This window comes from Morone saxatilis, unplaced genomic scaffold (assembly GCF_004916995.1).
Source record: "Morone saxatilis isolate NCDOM2014 unplaced genomic scaffold, NCSU_SB_2.0 Contig18, whole genome shotgun sequence".
NCBI classification, from domain to species: domain Eukaryota; kingdom Metazoa; phylum Chordata; class Actinopteri; family Moronidae; genus Morone; species Morone saxatilis.
The window spans coordinates 12,191,919-12,214,143 of NW_023339740.1; the positions used below are offsets into that span (position 1 = coordinate 12,191,919).

At 38.5% G+C, this 22,225-nt stretch overlaps 1 protein-coding gene across 2 annotated transcripts; it reads right to left on the reverse strand.

The window, feature by feature from the left end:
• Nucleotides 1–843: 843 nt before the first annotated feature.
• inavab (innate immunity activator b) lies at nucleotides 844–17,929 on the reverse strand. 2 transcript variants are annotated; one of them, XM_035662609.1, is made up of 10 exons: nucleotides 17,678–17,929; nucleotides 10,494–10,607; nucleotides 7,995–8,128; nucleotides 6,298–6,420; nucleotides 5,946–6,177; nucleotides 5,691–5,744; nucleotides 5,167–5,464; nucleotides 4,248–4,403; nucleotides 3,318–4,023; nucleotides 844–2,680 (listed from the first exon to the last, which is right to left on the reverse strand). In XM_035662609.1, the coding sequence occupies exons 2-10, from the start codon at nucleotides 10,546–10,548 to the stop codon at nucleotides 2,588–2,590; spliced, it is 1,851 nt and encodes a 616-aa protein (XP_035518502.1). In that variant the 5' UTR covers nucleotides 10,549–10,607; nucleotides 17,678–17,929; the 3' UTR covers nucleotides 844–2,587. The 2 variants fall into 2 exon arrangements, with proteins under 2 accessions (XP_035518502.1, XP_035518503.1); XM_035662610.1 differs by lacking the exon at nucleotides 17,678–17,929 and adding an exon at nucleotides 13,258–13,357.
• Nucleotides 17,930–22,225: the final 4,296 nt, after the last annotated feature.

Here is a 22,225-nt window from a genome sequence, read left to right on the forward strand (position 1 = left end):
CAAATATCTTTAGATACTTTAATGAGCCTTGATTTATTCACGTTTACTTTATATATCTCAAAAAGGATTTATAACGTGAATATGGAAATAATGTGAAAATATTTAGGAAATTAGAATTTTTTTTAGAAGGTTTTACAGTTTGTTTAATGTAACCTACATTAAATCTAATGCAGAGATACTGTAAGTATTAACTTTGATACAGTAATTAACCTGGGGATATAAATCAAAGGGAAAGTTGCAAAATCAGAAAAAGGGTCTGATTCATGGGGATCAATAACGCAGAGAATGAGAACAATTGGTTGTCATAACACATGATAATAAACATGCATTTTCTGGAAGAAAGAATCAATTCAGACATTAGATTAAACTCCGGACACTGTTGGAACACACATGGTGAATGTTTTCTGAATCAAGGTCCATTTAAACTAAAATAAGTAAAGTAAGTAAGTAAAGATTATTGTATCAAAAGGTGTTAAATGCAGCACTTTTAACATTGAAAAAAAAGGGCGTAACCATAAACGACTGAATAGAGAAATATGTCAAAACATTCTATGTTACCAGTGTCCTAATTCCCTAATCCTACCCTAGAATAGGGGAATATACGACCCTGGGAACAGGAATGATCCTGTAGGAAAAGCACATCTGTTCATTCAGCACTCCGTGACAAGTGAACCAGCATGCAAAATACCAGGGCCTGAAACCATACCAGCTGAATTATATTATTTTATTATTTACACCTGTGCCTGTCTTACAGTGACATGTCTTATAAAAAGCCTATACAAGCAGTTTGACACTGGAATAACACCATATGATAAAAGTAAATGAAACTCAACACTGTGCAAATATTACTCTTTATTTTCTTCCACAGGGAAAACATTTCACAGATTTTTTTTAACAGCAAAATAACACATTATTATTAGGTCCACTTAAACTACTTTAACTGATAAATAAAAAAAACTGTAAAAAAGAGGCACACAAGGTAACATGATTGTGGTCTTTTGATATATATACACACACACAACTAGACACAGTCTTTACTGCTGCTGGATTTTGCAAATTCAGGTCCACGTCTTCTTTTATTTCAAGTCCAATGGTGCAAAGGACAATAAATTAACACATAAATAGATCAATGTGAGAGACCAGTCAGTGTGTAGCTGTAGTGGAATTTGCAGTAATTTTCTCTCATTCTCAAAAGCATGTGGGGGACATAATGGCAGTGTTTCAAATACAGTTCACCTCAAGAGTTGAAATTGTCTTGGTTCTCACATAAAGGTTAGTGTCTAATAATATGCTGTTCCAAACACTTTTTTCAGTTAAACCTCATTCAAAGTTCAATTTGACATGTCAATAGCTGCCAAGCATCAAGACTCTGCTTGTCTTAATTTGCTACTTTATATGTCATGTGAGTAAGTTAATATCTAATTTCAGCTAGTTGATTAAGTTTGTTAGTAATTCAAGTTAACTGGCACAGCCACAGACACATGTAAGTATAAAATCAAGACACATTTGACAAATTTGAAATTTAAGCAGCTCGCGTTCATTAACACGGTGACTCAATCACGGCGACATTATGCACAAAATGTAGTTAAAAAAGGATGTGTTGCTCATTTACATTATTATACAATGAATCTATTTCCTTCATCCAGCAAGGCGACAAGGAGCACTTTATTCTCCACCTACCACACTGCAAAAAGTGAACTTCTCTGTCTTGAGCACATCCTCACACACATCTGTATTATGTAGCGATGTGTTTTTAGCTACAGATAGACACATCTAATGCAGCACTATGTTGTATGATTTAGTACCTAAAGTGGTTTACCTGACACCTTTACGTGTGACTTCTTGAAAATTAATCATAATTCATCTGAGATTAACTTCAACAACGGCCTAATTGCTAGTTACACGAGGAAGGTTGTTTTAAAAACATTCACATTTGTCATAATGTAAGTACAATGCCCAATTTCGTTGGACATTTCTGTGTCTATCTGCCACTTTATGGTCAATTACTATTTAATTCATAATTTCTCCACATATCAAAATAACCCTGTATTTAATGACAGAGAAACTCTGTGATTGTGATCATATTAGTTTTGAGCTGGCAGTAGGTTTATGGTGTCAGCCTTGGACACCTCGTTAAACAGAGCTCAGTAATAAAGAGTATTTATCCCTATTGAATTCATAACATTTAACACATAACAAGCATTCAGTCCAATGCTTCATTAATAACTGTTAGTACAACACAACATACAGAGAGTGGACAAAGCAACAGGCACACTTTACAGTTGTACTCCAAATACAATACAACTGCTCTGCAATCAGCTGTACTGTGACTGTGTCAGAGAGGTGTTTGATTCAACTTTACAGTAACTTTGGAGGGCACAGTTTGTGGTATCATACTAGATTACATTATATTGTAAAATGTTCCCTCTATATGCCCAGATAGGTAAACAAGTAATTCTTTATGGGCACAAACAGTTAATCTGACTGGATTTTCTTTCTGACTACTTCACTTTGGTTTAATTGGGAATGAATGCAGTTGCAGTCTCTGAGTTAACGTGTTCAGTTTGTGGTCTAAGTTCAGGTTGGTTTACACTTGACTTACAAAGTGAGAGCCGTCATCTACAACCCAGTGCCCTGCAGTGTCATCTGCAGCTCTTTGGGGAGCCCTTCTTTGGATAACCTGAAAGTTAGCAAAAGAAAAAAAAAAATGAAGTTTAGATATGTTATCTGAATGGTGCTCAGAAATCTTCAACAGCTGCAGTAGTTAGTGCCTTAATCATTCTAAAAAGTGTATGTTTCTTATCTCTCTGTGTTGTAAATCAATGTCATTTTCACAGCAACTAAAAACTGGTTAAAACACCCGTTTCTCTTATACATCTGGACAAACATGACAAACAAGAAAAATTAGGTTTCACTTAATGTTTCAGTTTCAGTTTCTGCTGGCTTAACTATTTATTAAAAACCCACCAAAACACAACATTTATCAGGTCTGTCAAGAAACCCAAAATAACAGGTTTCTGGTAAAACGGGAACATTTCGAAAATACTATGTAATCCTAAACTCTGATCTTTTCCAGCAGCTTTGGAATGAAACAAGTTGTGATTTCTGTGTAATATTCCATTCATTAAAATGTCACAGTTACATTGTTACACACTGCAGTTTGTGGACAAGTAAAAATATTTTCCTCTCTTAACAACTAATCAAATAACTTTGTAATGTCTTTAGACTACCAGCTGCAGTAATTTTGGCAGACAAACTGTGAGTAATGCTGACTGACAGATAAGTAAAAATAGATGAAAATAATTTTGTCTGCTTACCTGTTCGTGGTACTTCTGGTTTTGGAAGCAAGTCGACTCCAGAGCTGACATGTTTTTAATTCTGACTGCGCCCTGTCTGTCTAGAGAACGAGACCTGGGGGATCTGAGCTGACTGCGTAGGTGCCACGACATGAGCTGTTCATTCACTACTTGTTGTGGCAGACCACTGGAGCGGTAGTGTGGATGGTCCCATTGAGCTGGGGAGGGGGAGAGCCTGATATCAGGAGGTAAAGGCCTCTGTGTTCTCTGGTGGGGCACAGCTACGTCTTTATACCAATACTCATATCTGTTGGGAGGACAGGGAGCCTGCTGGGCGTAATAGCTCTGTGCCAGGTCTAGATCAGGTGGGTAGACCATTTCTTCATTATAATAGGCTTTGTGAAAACTGGGGCTGGACTGGTGCCTGGGATTATGGTAAAAGCCAGAGCGTGGGAAGGCTTGAGGCCCATAGTTGCCAACAGGGCTAGAGTGCGGGAATCCAGACTGATACCGTTTGGGCGAGTCACAGGGCAACTCCTGACACAGCGAGCTGTTGTAGGATGTAAACGAGTGTTCGGAATTGCTGTCTTCGGAGCTGGCATGGTTTCCATAGCTGCCCGCAGGTGGAGGAGTCTCTGGTAAAGTTATTGCGTATTCTGTCAGGCGCCTCCGTGGACCTCTGGTGCGACCACGGTTCTTTTCAAATGGAGATTCAGGGTTGGATAGCCTGTGCAAATCACACAAGATATGCTGTTAGAGAGCAAGTGCATTACTATGGCTATATAGCATACAAACTCAGCCTTTAAAGTATGCACATCTCACAGTCCCTGTGTGTTTTTTACAACTATGTGTGTGAAGGTGAATGATATTACTGTGACTTGCAGTTAAAGACAGGCTCAGTGTAGGAGTGCTGCTGACATACAGTACATGTAGATGTGTTGTGTTGGCTACCTGAGGGAAAGTTGTCTGTGCACGCGCATCTCTGGCGTGGAGGGCGTGCTGTTCGACTGGGTGCGGCTCAGCCTCAGATGGGAAAGTTGCATCGGCAGAGCAGACTGTGCTAAGCAAGCCTCCAACGGCGGCAGCAATTCACTTTTGGCTGGACTGCTGAACTCACAAGAAATAAGAAACACAAGAAAGTTTGTTTCTCAGTTCCATGTTTTTATGCATCAATACAATCTGAAATACTAATACTAAAATATCCAGGCATTGTTCATGATGATTAACAGTAGTTGTTAATCCACCGCACCGACAAAGAAGAATACGCATTATCGCAGGTTTTTTTATTGCAGCAACTACTGGGCAGTAAAGTCTGAACTCTACCACTGCGTCAAGGTGTCATTATAATTCAGTAGGATTTATAGTTTTGTGCTCCCACTGACTGCTGTAGCACGAGTGCAAAAGTAGATGGCAGTGTTGCACATAAATGTACACCACTGACATCTACTTTGTAATACAGGGCAGGAATTAAAGGGTTTGCACTGATATGATTTTGCTAAATTAGCTATTTTGTCCAGCATTGTTGAAAATAAAAAGTCCATGCTCCATGTTGTCTTCACGGTCAACAAACACTACCAACAAGTAAATACAAAGATAGCCTTGACTTTTGGACATTTTGAAAGGTGCACAATGTTTTGTTAAAGGCAGAAGTGGAGCATTAGGTTTTATATTATTTACTTTCATCGGCTTGTTTTTCTTCCAGCCTTTGCCAGAACTATTTCACTCACAAGCTTGTTAAAGCTACTAGAAGCCACAAAATCTGCATTTCACTCAGCTTTCTAAAATCCTAGTGCCACAAACCACACTGACTTATCCAAAACTAAAAACTTGATTAACAGGAACGGAGTCATGATGGATGGATCTGTGTTACCTCGTCTTGCTGGAGGAACGCGACTTCTTGCTCTTCTGGTAAGGTTGGTCGAGACTAGACTCTGTCCACGGGGAGTGCTGGATGGGAGGAGGGTCAAATGCAGGGCTTGAGGTTAAACTCCTAGAGTTGAGGCTTGGATGTGGAGAATGGATCGGGGTCAGTGGCTGTGAAGCCACAGATGGAGACATGTAGGAGCCGTCTATGAAGGACTGTGAGGACACAGGGGGAGGCTGGGGAGGGTCGGTCTCTCCTGGATACAGGAGTCCTGAAGATAGCTGTGATGACTGGCTTGTCACTTCTAGAGAAAAATAGAAATGATATAGTGTTTAGTGTGGATAAACATAGTTGATAAACAAAGTCTTTATAACCAAGAAACCAAGAGCACTGCAGTATTTAAGATGAATACATCTCTTTATGTGTATATGGCAAACTGCTTTGCTTTTAAATTACAAAATGTTGATCTTGTCCTCAACACTAGACTATAAAAAGCTTTTTTCTTTTCTTTTCTTAAAACTGGGTCTTACCTTCATCTTGCACTACAGAGTCCGACAGAGAGCTGTCATCAGATGTTCCCAGATCTGAAAGACAAAACCAGACAAAACACTTTAATATATACGTGTATCGGAAGTATTGAATGATACTTTTCTAGAATTTATGAAAAGCCAAGCTCTGTTAAATTAAGAATTATTCAGTTATGAAGTGTAAATCAATTCCTTATATGGACGATTGTGAAAGGGATTGACACAAACTATCCTCCAGTTTGGCTGGGTGCCTCTCACCTTGTTGTGCAATATTAAAAGCAGGGAGTGGTGATGATCGACCACGCTCCAGTCGCAGCTGAAAGGCTGTTTCTTGTAGTTGTTTAAGTTTCTTTTCCTCTCTCTTGCACCGCTGTAAGCGGCTCTTTTTGACAGCCTTACTCAGGTGACCCTCCTCGCAAAGCTTACGCTCAGCCTCAAATATCTTCATCTGAAGAGCTAACTCAGCATCCACCATACTCAGTTCGGACTCCTGTAAAGGTTACAGCAAGGTGTCAACAGTGTGACTTTTAAAACATTGTATGTCATTGATGTTCACAGATTGTTTAAAAATGACATTATTATTTCTTGCAGTGTCTAATGCTGCTCATACCTCTGCTCCTTGAGGGATGCTTTGTGCGTCAAGTTTAAACGCAGCACCAATACGTTTGCGAATCTGCGGAGGCTTCTCTCCAGGCAGTAGAGGGTAATCATCTGACAGCTGGCCTGTCAGCTCCTGAACAACACAGACAATATCAAAAATCCAGCTGTCCACAAACTAACAGTTGAACATGGCTAAAAGTTTATTTTTCTGAGGACAGATTGTACTTGGTAAATAGTTTTCAAACGCTACTAAATCCTTTCAGTTTAGTTGTTCAAACACACACGTCTTCAGGGGGTTTTTATTCAACCATGTCCGTGGCAGTTTTGAAATCATGTACAAGTATCTTATCCTGCTTTCCTTACATGTTGAGGCATATAGGTTCAAGGAATCTGTTGCATAATTCTGCGTTTGCAGAGATTTCCTTTCACAACACATTCTTTGAGTCTCACTTTCGCACTGTGTCGAGTATCCGTGTCCAAACCAAACCCAGAGCATCACAGTGCACCGTTACTGACTTCATTAAAAGAACAGCCATAAAAAAAACACTGTTACTTTGAGTCACTGCTAACCAGCCTGCTTTGGAGACAGACAAAAACGTTAATACGGCCAATAAGATTAGTTGTTCTTTTGTCACTAAGAGAAGGGAGAGGCATCATGCTTGCCATTAGTTCACCTAAGCATGTCCCAACAGGAGTGCCTAGCCTGAGTGTCAACAGGAAAGAATGATCAGTCCTGGGATTTTACCCTGGAGCACTGACGCATGGCAGAGATACTACTACTCGGAAATATGTGTCCAGTTTTAAAATGCCTTCATGTGGCAGTTTTCAGTCTTTAGTTAATAGTTCACAGTGCAGAGAGAGAAAAAGGAGGCAGGAAAATGAAGTGATGACATGTGACAAAAGTCTCATGCTGGATTCAAATCCCGGCAGTTATGGGAACACTGACATTTGCTTGGGCCAACTAAACCACCAGAGTACCTCTTCAAAAGCTATGATACATTAAAGAAAACCTCCTAGCAGCCACATTGCGTGGTCTAATTTCACTACACAATGTGTCTGAAAGGAAAGTGACGATGCTTGTATTCTGCTCAGTGGTAAGAGCCAAAATAATAACGTCACAAAGGACATGAGGAGAGATTAAAGGACCCTTTGTTTCCTCTCAGTGGAGTTCCTGGCAGGAGTTAACTACTGTGACATTAAAGTCCTGTTGACGCTGATGCAGACAACATTTTAAATGCATCAGTTTGTTGGACATTTGTGTGCACAAAGTCAATGTTTTTAGAACCACTGAAATGAAAAAAAACCCTCATCTTATGTTCGTGTGTGGACAACAGAGCAGAAAACTGCAATCTGGCATTAATCTGGCTGAAGTCAGTGGACATGTGGATACATCTCAGAAATGTCCTTCTTACAGGTTACTTTGTTAAGCCGCAGTTAAATGCGTCATCAAACAGCCGGCAATAAGCAACCCCACCTATTTAATGTTTTATAAAAGGCACTGAATCATGTGCAATATAGGGAGTACATTTTGTCACAGCGTGTCTAATTATGAAATAATTGTCTTTTGTTTAACATTGTCTAAGTCTACTAAAACCTTTTATTAATGAGCTTAGATTATCACGATTATGTGACTCGTTTGTTCTGTGACATGTTTTCAACTTAATCTTTGCCTGTTGGCCTGTTGATTCGCAGATTACTGTTACTTACAGCTTCTCGGATGCAGAGTTTCTTCAGCTCCAGAATGCAGATCTCCAGTCGTTCTTGGAGAGCCTGGTGTTTGAGCTTCATGGCCCGTGTGTGTGTGGTCACATCCTTCGTATGCGTCTTTGGGCTGTCAGAGCCTGCGTAACGCGACAGGAAAGAAACACATGGACTCACTAGAGATTATGTGACTGAAGTGTGACTGTTAAAACATTTGTTAATCGGTACACATAAAATATAAGTAGGTAAAGCTGAAACTTAAAGCACATTTCATTCCGTAGAGAAATACATCAAAACCTGTAGAAGCAAATGGGGACTTCAACTAATTATTACTTTCAATGTCACATCGTTAATAAATGTAATGAGAAGTGCCTTTCACTTAGCTTCTTTAACCTGTTCTGCAGTCTGAAACCCTCAATGGTAATAACTTTAATAAGATCATTGAAGAATTTTCTGTCGATTCAACAACATTTGTGGACAAAAAAAAGCATACATACATACACAAAGTTGCCAGTTTAATTGGTTCAGCTAACCAAACCTTATGCAATCCGATACAGACGCCCTGCAATTAATGCTACCTTTTATGGAGCTTATCAGTTTCAGTTTTTGTTGACATTTGTGACAGAGATGTTGACTCAACTCTGTCGTCATTTTGACTGTTTGGTGCTGTTGAATTGCAGTGCATTACACTAAAAGGTGTTTTAGTATCAATTGGCAACTCAGCCAACTATTTTTAAAAGCCAACCATAAGGAAATAATTACCATCCATGTAAGTAATATCTTTAATTTAGCTAGCTAGTCATAGGTCCAAGGTGTGTGTGGGAACATTAAAATACCTTGTAGAAGTTCAAAATCCTGTAATATTCAAAGTCCTTTGTGTTGATGGTCTTTGCTTTGCCATTTACTTTTGTCTGTTCCATTTTATTATAATTTATGGGGTTTCTTTTGTTTGTTTTCCACTTTGTAGGTACTCTGGATTGACACAGTGGTGTCCTACACATTATTTTAATTAGGAAGTGCACTCATATTGTACTGCTTCAGATACACTCTCGAGGCCACCACGGACAACACAATGGTTACATTCAACAGAACGTACCTTTTGTGTTTTTATCGTTGTTTTCATTAATGGCATGAAGAATGAGTGACAGGATCTTCGTAACTATAAACAATGTTTGAGTGTTCGACTGGTGCTGTCTGTAGCCTTGGTGACTAATGACATTAAGATTAGTCTCAGGGCCGTTGGAGTGGCTTCAGGCAAAAACGCATTGAGCACCACATACCGTCAGAGATTATTAACAGAGTCCCTGCAGGTATTTACAAACGTCGGAGGTGCGACAGGAAAGAAGTGTGACAGCACTACAATAGGGCCAGGAATTCCTCTTCCTAGAGCGACAATCCCCCTATTCTTTGTAGATCGACACTTTTTCATTGTATAGAATAGACATCACGTGGCTCAATTAAGGCGCAAGGAATGTCAGGAAGGCCAGAACTAATCAGTAGATACTGCTGGGCGTAGCAAGAACTAGACTACCACAGTTTGCTATGGTATTGTTACCATATGGGACTGAAGGACTGTGGAGCAACACATTCACTCGAGTTGCACCTGTTAAACTGATTAATGAATAAAATAATAAAATGTCAGAAAAGACTGAAAAATGTCCATCGCAACTTCCAAAATCTAGGATGGCGGATTTAAACAGATTGCCAGTTCATTTTCGATCAATCAGCTAATCAATAATAGACTAAATGTTTAAGCTATTTACAAAATATGTTAAACCTGCAAAATGGCTGAATTTTCTCTTGAACAAAATCTAATCTTTACACATGAAAGTCTGTCTAAAGGTCTTGGAGAGTACACCTGCAGCCTTTTGTGACTCCAGAGAAATTTTGATTGAACTTTATCACATTCCACGCATGCGGCGTTGGTTGGGATTAAAACTAAAATAAAAAAGTTAAAAAATGTTGGGGGGTGGAGAAATTAGGTTACCAGATCTCTGTAGCTCACTCCTCATCTCTGAGGTTCGAGGCTACGTTAGCCGCTACTAACATAACACACCTGAATCTCTGACCGTCTACAGTTGAGCTTCATTGCGGCTAAAAAAAAAGACAATACTTCTGGTTCTGCTTCAGCGATTTCAAAGACCATTTTATAAACAAATGTTCAGACTTCTGGAAAGAGGCAATCCCCACTTAAATCCACTTTCTGCAATTCAGTAAAGCAGTTTGTTTTCTACTTATTCTGGGTCTCATGATGCTGGCCATTGTCACTGATGGAGATTTCTAAGAGTGGTGTTGTGTTTACTGCTGCAAAGTGTTGCAAAGCCTTAGACAAAATTAATGGAAGAATATTTCTAAATGTAGCCCTGATCATCAAATTCAAAATGCTGCAGTGGCATTAGTGTTTATCTCCAGACTTTAGACCTGAAAATACTGCAGGAATAAGAATTCATCCATTTAACGACAGTTGTGCATTTCAGAAATCAGGGTGATGCAATAAATATTTACCTGAATGAAGGATGATGCCGCTGTCAGTGTCACTGATCTCTCCGTTGCCCTCCATGTCAGTAGATCGACTTCTGTTGCTGTTCTTCAGTAGAAAACGTCCACGTTCACCATTTCCTGTAAAGTATAGCTTCAGTTGTAGCATCCATTACAACTTTAAAGCTCCCCCCCATCTACATCAACATGCATTTCACTAAAGTCAAGGATAATTTGTGGTGAGGTTTACATTTTACATCGCTTAAAACTATTTTTTTCCACAACATTTGACTAACGTTTAACATTGCACATTGTTTTCTGTCATTTCCTGGATTATTGTCTTATGTGACAAATGAGTCCAGAAAGCAGCACAGTATTTAAGCCTCTGAGAATCCATTAAAGGTTTGGGAAACATGAAAAAAAAAAAAAATCATGTGAACATAAAATGAGATTTAAAAACAACTAGTCATTTGGCTACAAACAAAAGCAACCGATGTGTAGTCACAGATTTAAAGCCAAACAGCATTAACGCGAGCTTTCCAAACACTGCCCATTACTCAATCTTGTGACGTTTTGCTTGAGTGATTCAGGTGTGACTTGCCTTCTTGACCCTACAGTCAGGTGTAGTCATAGTCTCCCACATCATAAGTACACATACATGTTGCCAAGTCTAGGGTGCTTCCTGTGACAGCCTGTTTGTTAGTCTCTGATGTCATATGATCAGCATTATCTCATTGCTTCAGATAAGAGGCTCAGGACGCATGAGCCATATATTCAGCTGGTGTCAAATAAAACCTTAAAACTTGTTGGTTTGATTATTAACTAGGAGAATACAGGAATGTGGCGGTGGCTGCATACCAACACACATGGGAGGTGCGGTGGGAAGCTTCGCAGCAGTCCCTGTTTCGAGGAACAACTAAATGATGTGTAATCATGAGCTGCAACATACAGAGTTGTTTCTACCATTATGTTGGTCCAGTCCGATGGTGACGTTCAGGAATACAGGGATCCGTAAAATGAATCCTGAACATGACAGGAAGGTGATGCATCCTCTACACAGCTCATATGACTGTGACTGGACCTCCAGCTCCCAGATAATTGGCTGCTGTGTTTGCAAAATTAAGGCGAAAACAGCTTATGTACGGCTCTTAAATAACACCACCGACACTACAGTGCTCCACTCAGACTGAACAGTTTGAAAGAGAAATGTAATCACACGCTGGTTTTACAGAAATGTTATCTTTGGTATCCACAGGTACTTTTGGCCAACAACTATTAGTTACTACAAAAAATACTTTACCACATTCAATTTGGCAGGCGGTGATTTCAGTGCTGGTCAATGAGTCAAGATAATCCTACTCGAGCACTGGATTTTTAACACACTTTAAAACTACAAACAGCAGCTGGTGTTTACAGATCACATCACTTATCAATTTGATAACAGCAAGAAAATACAGAAATGAACCCACTAATGATCATTTTCATTATTTATCAATAAATACTTTTGTTTTTGATTGATTTTGATGACTTTAAATTGCTTTTTTTAAATCTGATCAAAAGCCCAAAATCTGAAGATATTTCATTTATTTTACATTACAGGATCATCATAGGTTTGCCATTTTTTGCTTTATGAACTACTTTCAATGATCAAAATAGCCACAGACTGCAGTGTTCACTAACTAACTGATAAATCAACTTATTGTTTCACAACTAAAACCCCCAAAATATGATGATCTAATGCAGAACTTATTAGGGGTGTTATAATTCTATTATTATAAAATAATATAACTGGCTGTGGCAATATTTAGTTTTGTGATATCGTATCAATTCTCAAAAATACTATTGATTTTTGCGTTTAAACCTCAACTGCTAGGCAACAGTGTTGTAAACATAAACTGAAGGCAATGATGTTAGATGTTGTTACTGTGATAAATACAAATGCAGATCTGCAAAAAGTGCAAATACTCATATTTTAGGTGTGTTGTTCGTAAAAAGAGCTAAATGTAATACCCTGCTTACAGCATCCGATGTATTGCAATACAATGAATCGTGACCCCTGTATCGTGACACCTAATGTATTGTATACTCAATATATCAAGTAGGTCATTTTATCCAACAATACACATGAAGTCACGCTGTACTTTAAGCGCTGGGGTTTTCATACATCTTGGAGTGTTTTAGGTTTTCCACTCAATAGTTTAAGGTTAACTGAAATCCCCTGAAAAACCAGCACAGTCTTATCCCTCCACCGAGGGAGGGAAGCGAAAGTACTACAGTAGTCTGATGCGCTGTATGCTGTCTCTTCATCAAAACATATAAACAACTCTCGTTCCACTTAGCAGCCTGTAACATCTTTAAAATGAATAATAAAATCTGTATCAGACCTTTTGTTGCATATTATATTTTCCAACAATTTCCCCTTTTTATATTTATATTTTTATATCATACACACAAACACAAACACTTAAGTACAAGCATTTCTTTGGCAATGGATTTAGAGAAATCAAACACTCAGAGAATGAGTTGTTTCTACCCTGAAGGTGCAAAGAAACTATTCTGAACTACAAAACACTAGCTTGAGGCATTTCTCCCTGTTATTATTAGTGTCAGTGTAAGTACCACAGACAAAACAATCACACCACACTCAATATGAAATATTACAAATACTCCAAACACAATGACAGCAATTCCACATTAACCCAAATTCTTCCAGAGGACGCTAGATGAATTACAAAAGCCACACAGTGCGTGGAACACTAACAATCAGATGACAAAAAAAAGATCTACTTACTTTATGAGAAATTTATGAAAAACTGTCAAAATCCAAAGAGTGAAAACTGTCCCTCAGTGTTCCCGACTTGAATGGAAATGCACCAAAGCCGAGCTGTGTAGAGTCTGAACAGGAATGAGAGACTCGCCCACTAAGAAAGCGCTGCCTGCTGAAGAGGAGTGGCCACATACAGAGGGCTGAACAGAGTCAGTATCATATAACTCAGCACTCCTGTCTGAGTTTGAAACTATGTCAACAACAATGGCAAAGATACTGAGGAATAACGCTTCACGTTACATCCTATCAGAGTCCTATAGATGGTGGTTGTCAGCCTTTTTGTGACAAACAAGGAGTTTAGAGACATCAGCCTCCAATCTGGACACAGATGATTGGCACTGTTTTTACAGTGTTCTGACATTTTATGGACAAAAGGATTAATTAATAATAAAAATATTAATTTGTTCGTCCACACGATGTTAGTAACCAACACGTTTGTTCACGCTTCAACTTAACAACTAATTTCCGGGTTGTGGGGCAACTTGAAAGGTTTCTTACTTTCAAGCATAAACAACAGTCACAATCATGCTTTCATCACTGATTATAAAAGATTATATGGCTTGACAACTCACTGTTGATGACTGTTGATGACTCTCACACACTCGAAATTTTCAGTGGGACAGTTCAAAGATCAAATATCTTCTACTGCCATCTCCTGGTTGCTCAAAGGGCCACGAAAAATGAATAACCAATTATACACTTGAACATTTACTAGCTTAGATTTGCAAATAGACCTTAAAAACTTCACCACTTCTCCTCTTACTTACAGACTACCAGTGCCAAGACCCTTTTTGTGGCCTGCCATTTTTGCCTCCACTAAAAAGAGGGAAACACATGGTGCGGGATAGTCGGCATGATTTACAGAGAGCCAGAGGCAGCACCTGCTCTGTAACTGCATGGCTCGCATTCATTCTGAATCTCAATATTCATTTTGGCTTTCCAGGAATGTTGGTGCTCAGACACTCTGTAAAAAAGGTCCTGCAGCTCCCAGACACCAAAGAATCTGATCTCCAATGACATGGCACCGAGAAGGAAGGGGATATTTGGCTCAGTAACTCAGGTTTCACAGTGAGAGCATCACTGGGGATGTTTCACAGATGGTTCAGGTTTTGTGTTGTGTTAATATTATATCTGATTTCTTGCATTATGCTGTATTTATTTAATGAGTGGCGAGTGAGCACTGGGAGCCTGTAGCAAAACGCCAGCTGTGGCACGCCACCTTCAATAAAGCTCGACCACTGCATTAACCAGGCCAATAGATCAGTCTGTATCAGCAAAGAAATGACAAGAAATGACAAGAAAGTAGAGAAACACTGTCACCATTTTATAGTTTATCTACCAGAAACTAGTGAAAGTTTGTTTAAAGTCAAGCCCTGTACATTTATCGGTCGACAAAGAAAATAAAAATAACCTTCACTAAAACAGATCATTCAAAGTAAAACATCAGTTTAGAGTTTATTAGACTCATGGAGATAAAAACTAATGAGGTCTACAACATACAACTGTATGGTCATTATGGAGGATGATGTTTGTGGTGCTGCTGAATTATACTGACAGGTGTTTCTAATGCCCATTCATATCAGTGAAGGTAGGTTAAATAACAGAAACACCACTCTGTATAAAGCAATACAGTTCAACATCAGCACAAACTGCAGCCTCCAAAATGTTCATAAAGTTGAGTGAACACCTCCCAAAAACACACACAACATTGTAACCTTCGTGACAGTAAGATTTGTTGTACTACTTTTAGTCAGGTGCATTTAAAAAGAGCCACAGGGTGCAGGTAAGGCTGAAGGGAGGGATATTACCTAGCACCTACTAGCTCACACAAGGTTAAGAGAACAAAAGAGCAGCAGCCGCGTCTTGTGTAAACAGGCTGCATACCAAGCAATGTGATAACCTAAAATCAGATATAAGGGAAGTGCAACTATGCAAATGATTAATAATCTCTTCTGATCATGGGAAACTACAGTTACACAAACACTACCGCCACCAGCCTTGTACTTGCCCTCCTCAGAGGGAGCTGAGAAAAAGCTCAGACACATTTTAAGTGCGACACTTCAGAGCTTGAAGGAAATCAACTGTATCACAATCTCCCTCTTTCAACGAGTGTGCCATTAAGTCCATCATACTCGATGTGAAGACTAGTTAAACAGCTTCCCACTACACTGATGTACAACTCAGACACTTGTCCAGTGTTTAAAGTAGCCAGTTGGTGGATGTCATGGGTAGTTTATATAAACCAGAGGTCCCTGAGAGACAGAGCGAAGGCTTTGTGTAGCCAACACAGCAGCTGGCACAACAAATTCTTTACATATTCTTGAGTCCTTTTATAAGTGTACGGCTAGACTGCTGCTGCCAGTGTGTGGAGCCATCAGCTGCCAGCCAGGGGATCAAACATTATCCCTCAATATTTTGCTGCTCGGCTCTTTCACAAGGTGCTAATCGATTATTCAGCTGTAATGATGCTTAAATCAAGGTGGAGTCATTAAAAAGTGCTGTAAAGTTACACTAATGTGCTACCAGTCCTTAAAGCTTTAAAAGGCAAACAAAGCGACTCTTGGAGCTGCCGGGTTCGCTCCCACCTCTCTCTGCCTGCAGCCAGCTTTAAGTTTTATGTTGCCTAAAGGCTCTAATTGACTATAATAAAGATGGGAAAAAAACACTACGTGTATCTCCAATGAGCCGGCGTGCAGATGTGGCGTGTCTGATGTGGATTACTGAATTAGAAGTTTGCGCACCACCAGGCACATCAGGGGTCTATTCTAAACTGTGGCCAAGCCCCGGAGACGGGCGGAGAGTGAACACGCTTAAACACATCGACACATTTATACATAAAGCTCCACAGTATAACAGCACTGAACTCATAGAAGATATATGATGTTTATACTGAGTGAAACATTCAAACCAATGACCCAAGATGGTGTTTTTTTGTGGATGTACTATCACAAACTATTGGAGATAGATTAGTTCTGTGCATCTGTTTATTCTAATTTCTCCAGAGTTTAATGTGATATATGTGGTGGTATCTCTGGAAACTTTAGGCTTTAAATAAACTTATAGGGCTGCAACTTATTATTATTTGCATTATTGATTAATGTACTGTCATTGTTTAATCACTAGAAAACAGGGAAAGAACGTCCATCCCAGTTTGTCCGTCCAAAACCTAAATATATTCAGTTTACTGTGACAGAGAAAAGCTGTAAAACTTCATATTGGAGGAGGTGAAAACAGCATTTTCTGCCATTTCTGCGTGAAAAATTACTTTGATTTATTAACAATCGATTATCAATTTAGTTGGCTATTATTTTTCAGTCTATCGACTCATTGATGAGTCAATTGTTACAACTCTATAATGTTGTACGTTTGGTAAAAAGCTTTGCTGCACAGCATGAGTCTGTAATGACTAATGTCACTGAGGTTTCAGGGGTTAAGCCACTTCTGTCCCGGTCAATGATCAGGAATGTGTGGACAGCAGAAATATTTCAACGCACAGAAATCAGACTAAGTAACCTTTACAGATATTAAAAGTTAAAAAACATCAGTAGGTTTCAAATATGTCTCCTGCAAACAACTAAACTGGTTAAACTACCATGTTTAGTTGCAATACTGAGTGTGAATTCATGCAAGACATTGTCCAATACTCGCGTCACTTCAGTCTCATTGTTCCTCTCAGATACGCCCTCTTTATAAATGCTGTGTTTCTGCTAAAAGAGGATGTTGAGAGCTTATCACTTCTCTGCCGGCCAGTGCAGTCATATCTTTATAGAGTTTACGGTACAGCTTTAAACTTTAGTTCTGTTTTACTTCCATAAAAAAAAAACAGGCACTGTCCATGAAACCCAGGCTTATTACAGAAAGAAGAAATAAAAGTAAACTAAAGAGTGAGAGAGAGGTATGAGGCAGAAATCTTCTGGTTCAGTGGTTTACCTCCATGTTAAAGTTAAAACTAATGTTTAATGGATGTAATATAAATACACACCTGTAATGTACACCTGAGTACTGTGGCTGTGAATGTGAGTAGTATTTACACAATAAAGTAAAACAGTAAAAGACACAAACTCTGGAGCAGCTTGAGAGTTGAACAGATAATGTTATTACATTTCTGTGTGATAAAATGAACACATTAAAGATAACTTTTGGTGTCATCCAACCCGTTGCTCAGCTGGGTCCATTAAGCTGCTGGGCCTCGGATTTCAAGAGTTTCTCAAAGTTTAGAAACTCGCTTTAGTTGTGAGTCTTTCCCAAAGCTTCAACTCTCCAATCTCAAATACTTCTCTTCAAAAGAACAATTAGTTCAGCAGCTTTAGTAAAAAAAACAACCCATTGCGCACATGCATTTAAAGTCTTTTGAACATAAATCCTCTAGTGCTTCTGCTCTTACCTTGGTAGCTTGTTAGCAGCTAGCATCGTGCCCCATCTGCATCCATATCTGCTCTCCAGTGGCTCTCCCACATTAAAGCTGGAACTTTATTTCTATTTACATTGACACATAAACAACGCTAACTCCCCGAGTTAAGTCTCTGTGGTCCAAACGAGAGGATAATTTACAGCACGAGTTTGTAAATAATGTTTTACTGACCAAAATGCAACTTTTGTTTGAGAGGCTACTTTCAGAGCCCACTAAGTTAAAGCAATGCTGTGCTGCCTTCACGGGCTGTCGGAAACGTGACCGAGCTAACAACATCAAGGATTTACCATGGTAACCGCGTCTCTGACACGCGACGTATGCCTATAAATGGACACGCACGTTCAGTAAAATTGTCTAAGTCAATAACATCATGGTGGAAGTGATCAATACAACCCAATACTGTTGGATATTGATTAAGATAATATTTACGACTCATGTCGATTTCGCATTTCTCAACTCTGATCCTTTGATATTTGGAGTTCTTTTATCATGTCGCTTAATTACTAAAATAAATCAATAACTATCATGTAAAATAATTGCTCGATGGGTCAGTGTGCTATTATAGTAATGCAGTGGCACTTCAAAGGGATTAAAGTTAGATTTACCACTATAGTCGTAGGAATAACGAGTTTGAAATATGCCAGTGAACGCCGCATTAATCACCCGCTGCTGTGTGGGCGGTTTACGGGCAGTAGCCTCGTTTCGGGGTTAGTCTGACGATTTTGACGTCAAAAACGCTTAATTATTACTCTGAAATGGTCAAAGTGAGTTTTTATAACAAAGCATGACAACATGTATTGAAGTGGACCAAAAGTAAAATGATCTTTTGATTTGAACCACTAGTCGGCAGCAGTGCGTTACACAGATTTAATCCTCTGAACCACGTGATCTTCACCCAAACACTGCCTGCCAGGGGCCAACCATTAACAGGGTATATAATACTATATACAACATATTTATGTGACCCAAGACCGCTTTTGATACAGTTAGCCACCATTAAATGCTGCATTAGTGTCAACACTGCTGGTGTCCTAACCCCTTTGTTCCTGCAAATGAATCAGTAGTTAAAGAAAATGAAAGAATAACAATGAAATCTACTGTAAGTTAAACAGATAAACATTAAAAAACAACGGCACAAAATTAGCTAATTTTGACCAGACAATTTCTAAATAATATATATAGTAATAATATAATACACTGCAGTATTACCTGTGCACTGAAATGTTAATGCACCCAATAATACCTTCAGATCAGAGCTCAAACTGAGATGATATCAAAATCACAATGACTGTGACTGACCAGATATGCGTACACATAGTTTAAATCCTTGTATGTGTACCCATATGTGGTCAATATATCTACTGATATAAAAATACACACGCACACACACATATATATATAGATATGAAGCTACAATAACATTTACATACAGTAAAACAATGGTGCAGAGTGCAAAGGATGCTGAAATAAAATTAGATTTATGTAGTAGGTTGCTTTATATACATGAGGCAGGTGAATATATTCTTATTAGATATTTGACATATTGGCCCATATCATAACCATAATAATCCTAAATGAATAATTCACAAACAAATTGGCTTTACAGACCTCATATGACCAACTAAACAAATTTCAATGATGTATGATGACTCTTGGCCACTCTTTAGACTTTAACGTTAAGAACTTACTGAGGTTCATTATTTGACCTAAATGACGCACATCTGCTGCATTTTACAAACCACCACCCCAAAGCCATTCACGCAAACAGACGCTTTTACCCAGTTAACATTTCAAGACACATTTATTAACTGATTGTGACTAAATGTTGTTCTTTGAAAACAGGATTAACTGATCATCACTATTTTTCTTAACATGGGACACATCATTTGACTCTGTAATGAGTTAGACTATCAATATATTTACAATCACAACCAAAATATTTGTTCTGGTTTGTCAACACATAGTTTTTTGCTGTTAAAATAGTTTTTCATATTTCCCAAAAATTTAGTCCAATATCCACATGAGCTATTTATAGCTCATCCTGTGATTATTGTTTAATTATGTTAACAGTGTTGATGAAATCACGTCTCCACATGGAAAAGTCTGATAAAAATATTTTTTTAACTCGCATAGAGCGATTAATTTTAGTCGTTTTTCAGAACTTAAAGACCTGATTTGGTGAAATTTAAGTTACTATAAACTTGCAATGTGGTGCGCTGTCAGTTAAAACCACTTAATGTTTTGTCATAGTGTGATAGCTTGACCTCCGTACATGTATACATCTCATTCAAAATGTTATTGTGGTTCAAGTCCTCATCTAAAGGTAAAAAAAAGTGTGTGTTTCATCACTAACTTACTTCCTTGTTTCTTGTTTCAAGAGCAGCTTGCAGAAACAACAACATTAAACCACATCTATCTCAGTGGTTTTGTTTCCCAGGCTGTCAGTTGTTTTGAAAGCATCTGAAACCAAGATCCTTCAACCTGTTTTAAAGGGTCTTTTAATTGTTGGGGAAAGGATATGCATATTACTGAAAACATGGTTCACCACCTGGGGAAGTTTCAGTATGAACCAAAGTTATGACGCCCTTTTGGGTCGTTATGACAAACTGCGGAGAAGATTTGTTGGAGTACCAGATGTCAGGTTGCTCGGGCAGAAATAAATAATTTATGACATTTAAAACCTTCAGCATAAGTTCTCCTCAGTGAGCTCACTTTGTACTAATCTCATTCAGTTTCAAGCTGAAGTTTTAAGGAACAAGGAAACCACAGCCAATCACATGACCTGCATCTGAATTGCAGCGCTGGCATGGCCTCTGTGTGAACGTTCATGTTGGTGGTTAACAGTGAAATACATACACATACATCACAATTGTGCTGTGCTACGTCTTTAAATTCAGTGAAGCTGTACCTAAAGGCAATGTTGAAAAAAACAAACACCACAAATGTAACATTATTTTGTGTATGCACCTTTTTTCTTTCTGTTTATGTTAAACTTCAGGTAAGTGATATTTGTACTGAGGAAAGAAATGATTAATGATATGATTATGGAAAAGCTTTCACTCATAATTTTGTCTTCATTCAAACAGAGAAGTTCAAATATTGTATCAAGTGGCTGTAATGCCTCATTGAAAAAAAACTATGAACACAAGAGTAAAAGACCATTACAGGAAAATACATGCGAAAACATAAGATATAATAAAACAAGTAGAGAAGAGTCGTTAGAGGATCAGTGTGTCGGATTTAGATGCATCTAGCTGTAAGGTTGCAGATCGCAACTAACTGAACACCGCTTGCGTCCTACCTGGGAATGAGGAAAAACTACGGTGGCTGTGAAACTCACGTTTTGGGCTGTGGTACAAACATGGCAGTTCAACATGGCGGACTCCATGGAAGGGAACCTGCAGCATCTATAGATAAAAGCATCAACAAAAACACAATGATAACTATATTCAGGTGATTATACACTAATAAAAACATACCTATGAATATTTCTGCCAATAGATTCTCTTAAGTGTTACACACTGGACCTTTAAGTTGATAAGCTGGCTGCATAATGTTAAAGTTTGCTAATGTTAGCTCCCAGCTATGATCATACCTGTCCCACTGTTAGCCTGTAGCAGTATGTTAAACTGAGTATGGGTTAATTTTTATTGCTGATAAATTCAAGTTTTTGAACAAACCGGGAACATTTTTACCATCAAATATCATCAAGTTTCTTTAAAATCAGTGTATAAATGTTGTATCTTCCAGCTCGAGCTGAACCTGTAGGTTTATATATACTCAGTAACACAGTGATTGTGCCCCAAATACTCATTTTACAAGTTGAAGGCAAGTTCACGCATCGAGGAGCATGACTGATTTAGTGATAAAAATCAAAGTTTTGAAATGAAAGTAAGACAACCACCACAGACAGGGGTGCAGTACCACTGTGAGAACGTTTTGTAGTCTTAACAGAAACTGACTGAGTGCCAAGGCCTCACCTTTCACTTTGAATGTACCAGACTGGCAGAATAACGGTCAAGTCATGAGCACATTTTTGTTCTTAACCAGGTGGCATTTCTTATATTACTATTTTACTATTAATTCAACAAACCAACAAAATCAGCAACACAACAAATCTGCATACATTAACACTACTTTATTTCACCTGTGTGAAACATTTCCCACAAATTCATTTAATACAAATGAGCAACTGTTGTCCATTACTGTCATTGCATATCGGCATGAGTAAGTCATGACTAAGTGTCCTTGAGTAATTCGCTAAACCTCAAGCCGCATGTGCCTGGCATCACACTTCCCCTGCAATCGATGTGTGTGTGTGTGTGTGTGGGTGAATGCAAAGCTTGGAAACTGATCTGTTTGCTGGGTAAAACTACAGTAATTAACATATTAAACTTAATGTTCCTGTTCACAAAACAAAATCAGAGGGACAGTGAGAATTTGGTACAGTTTTGTCATAAATATATAATAAAACTGATTTCTTCAAGCTTAAGATGTCACCTAATCTACATTCCTGCTCAC

Bases quoted from the DNA above. Each gene is read 5' to 3' on its own strand.
- inavab (XM_035662609.1), bottom strand. From the start codon at position 10,548: ATGGAGGGCAACGGAGAGATCAGTGACACTGACAGCGGCATCATCCTT. The intron at 5,465-5,690 runs GTAAGACCCAGT...ATTTTTCTCTAG, and splicing joins CTCTGTAGTGCAAGATGAAG to AAGTGACAAGCCAGTCATCA. The intron at 2,681-3,317 runs GTAAGCAGACAA...GCTAACTTTCAG, and splicing joins ACCAGAAGTACCACGAACAG to GTTATCCAAAGAAGGGCTCC.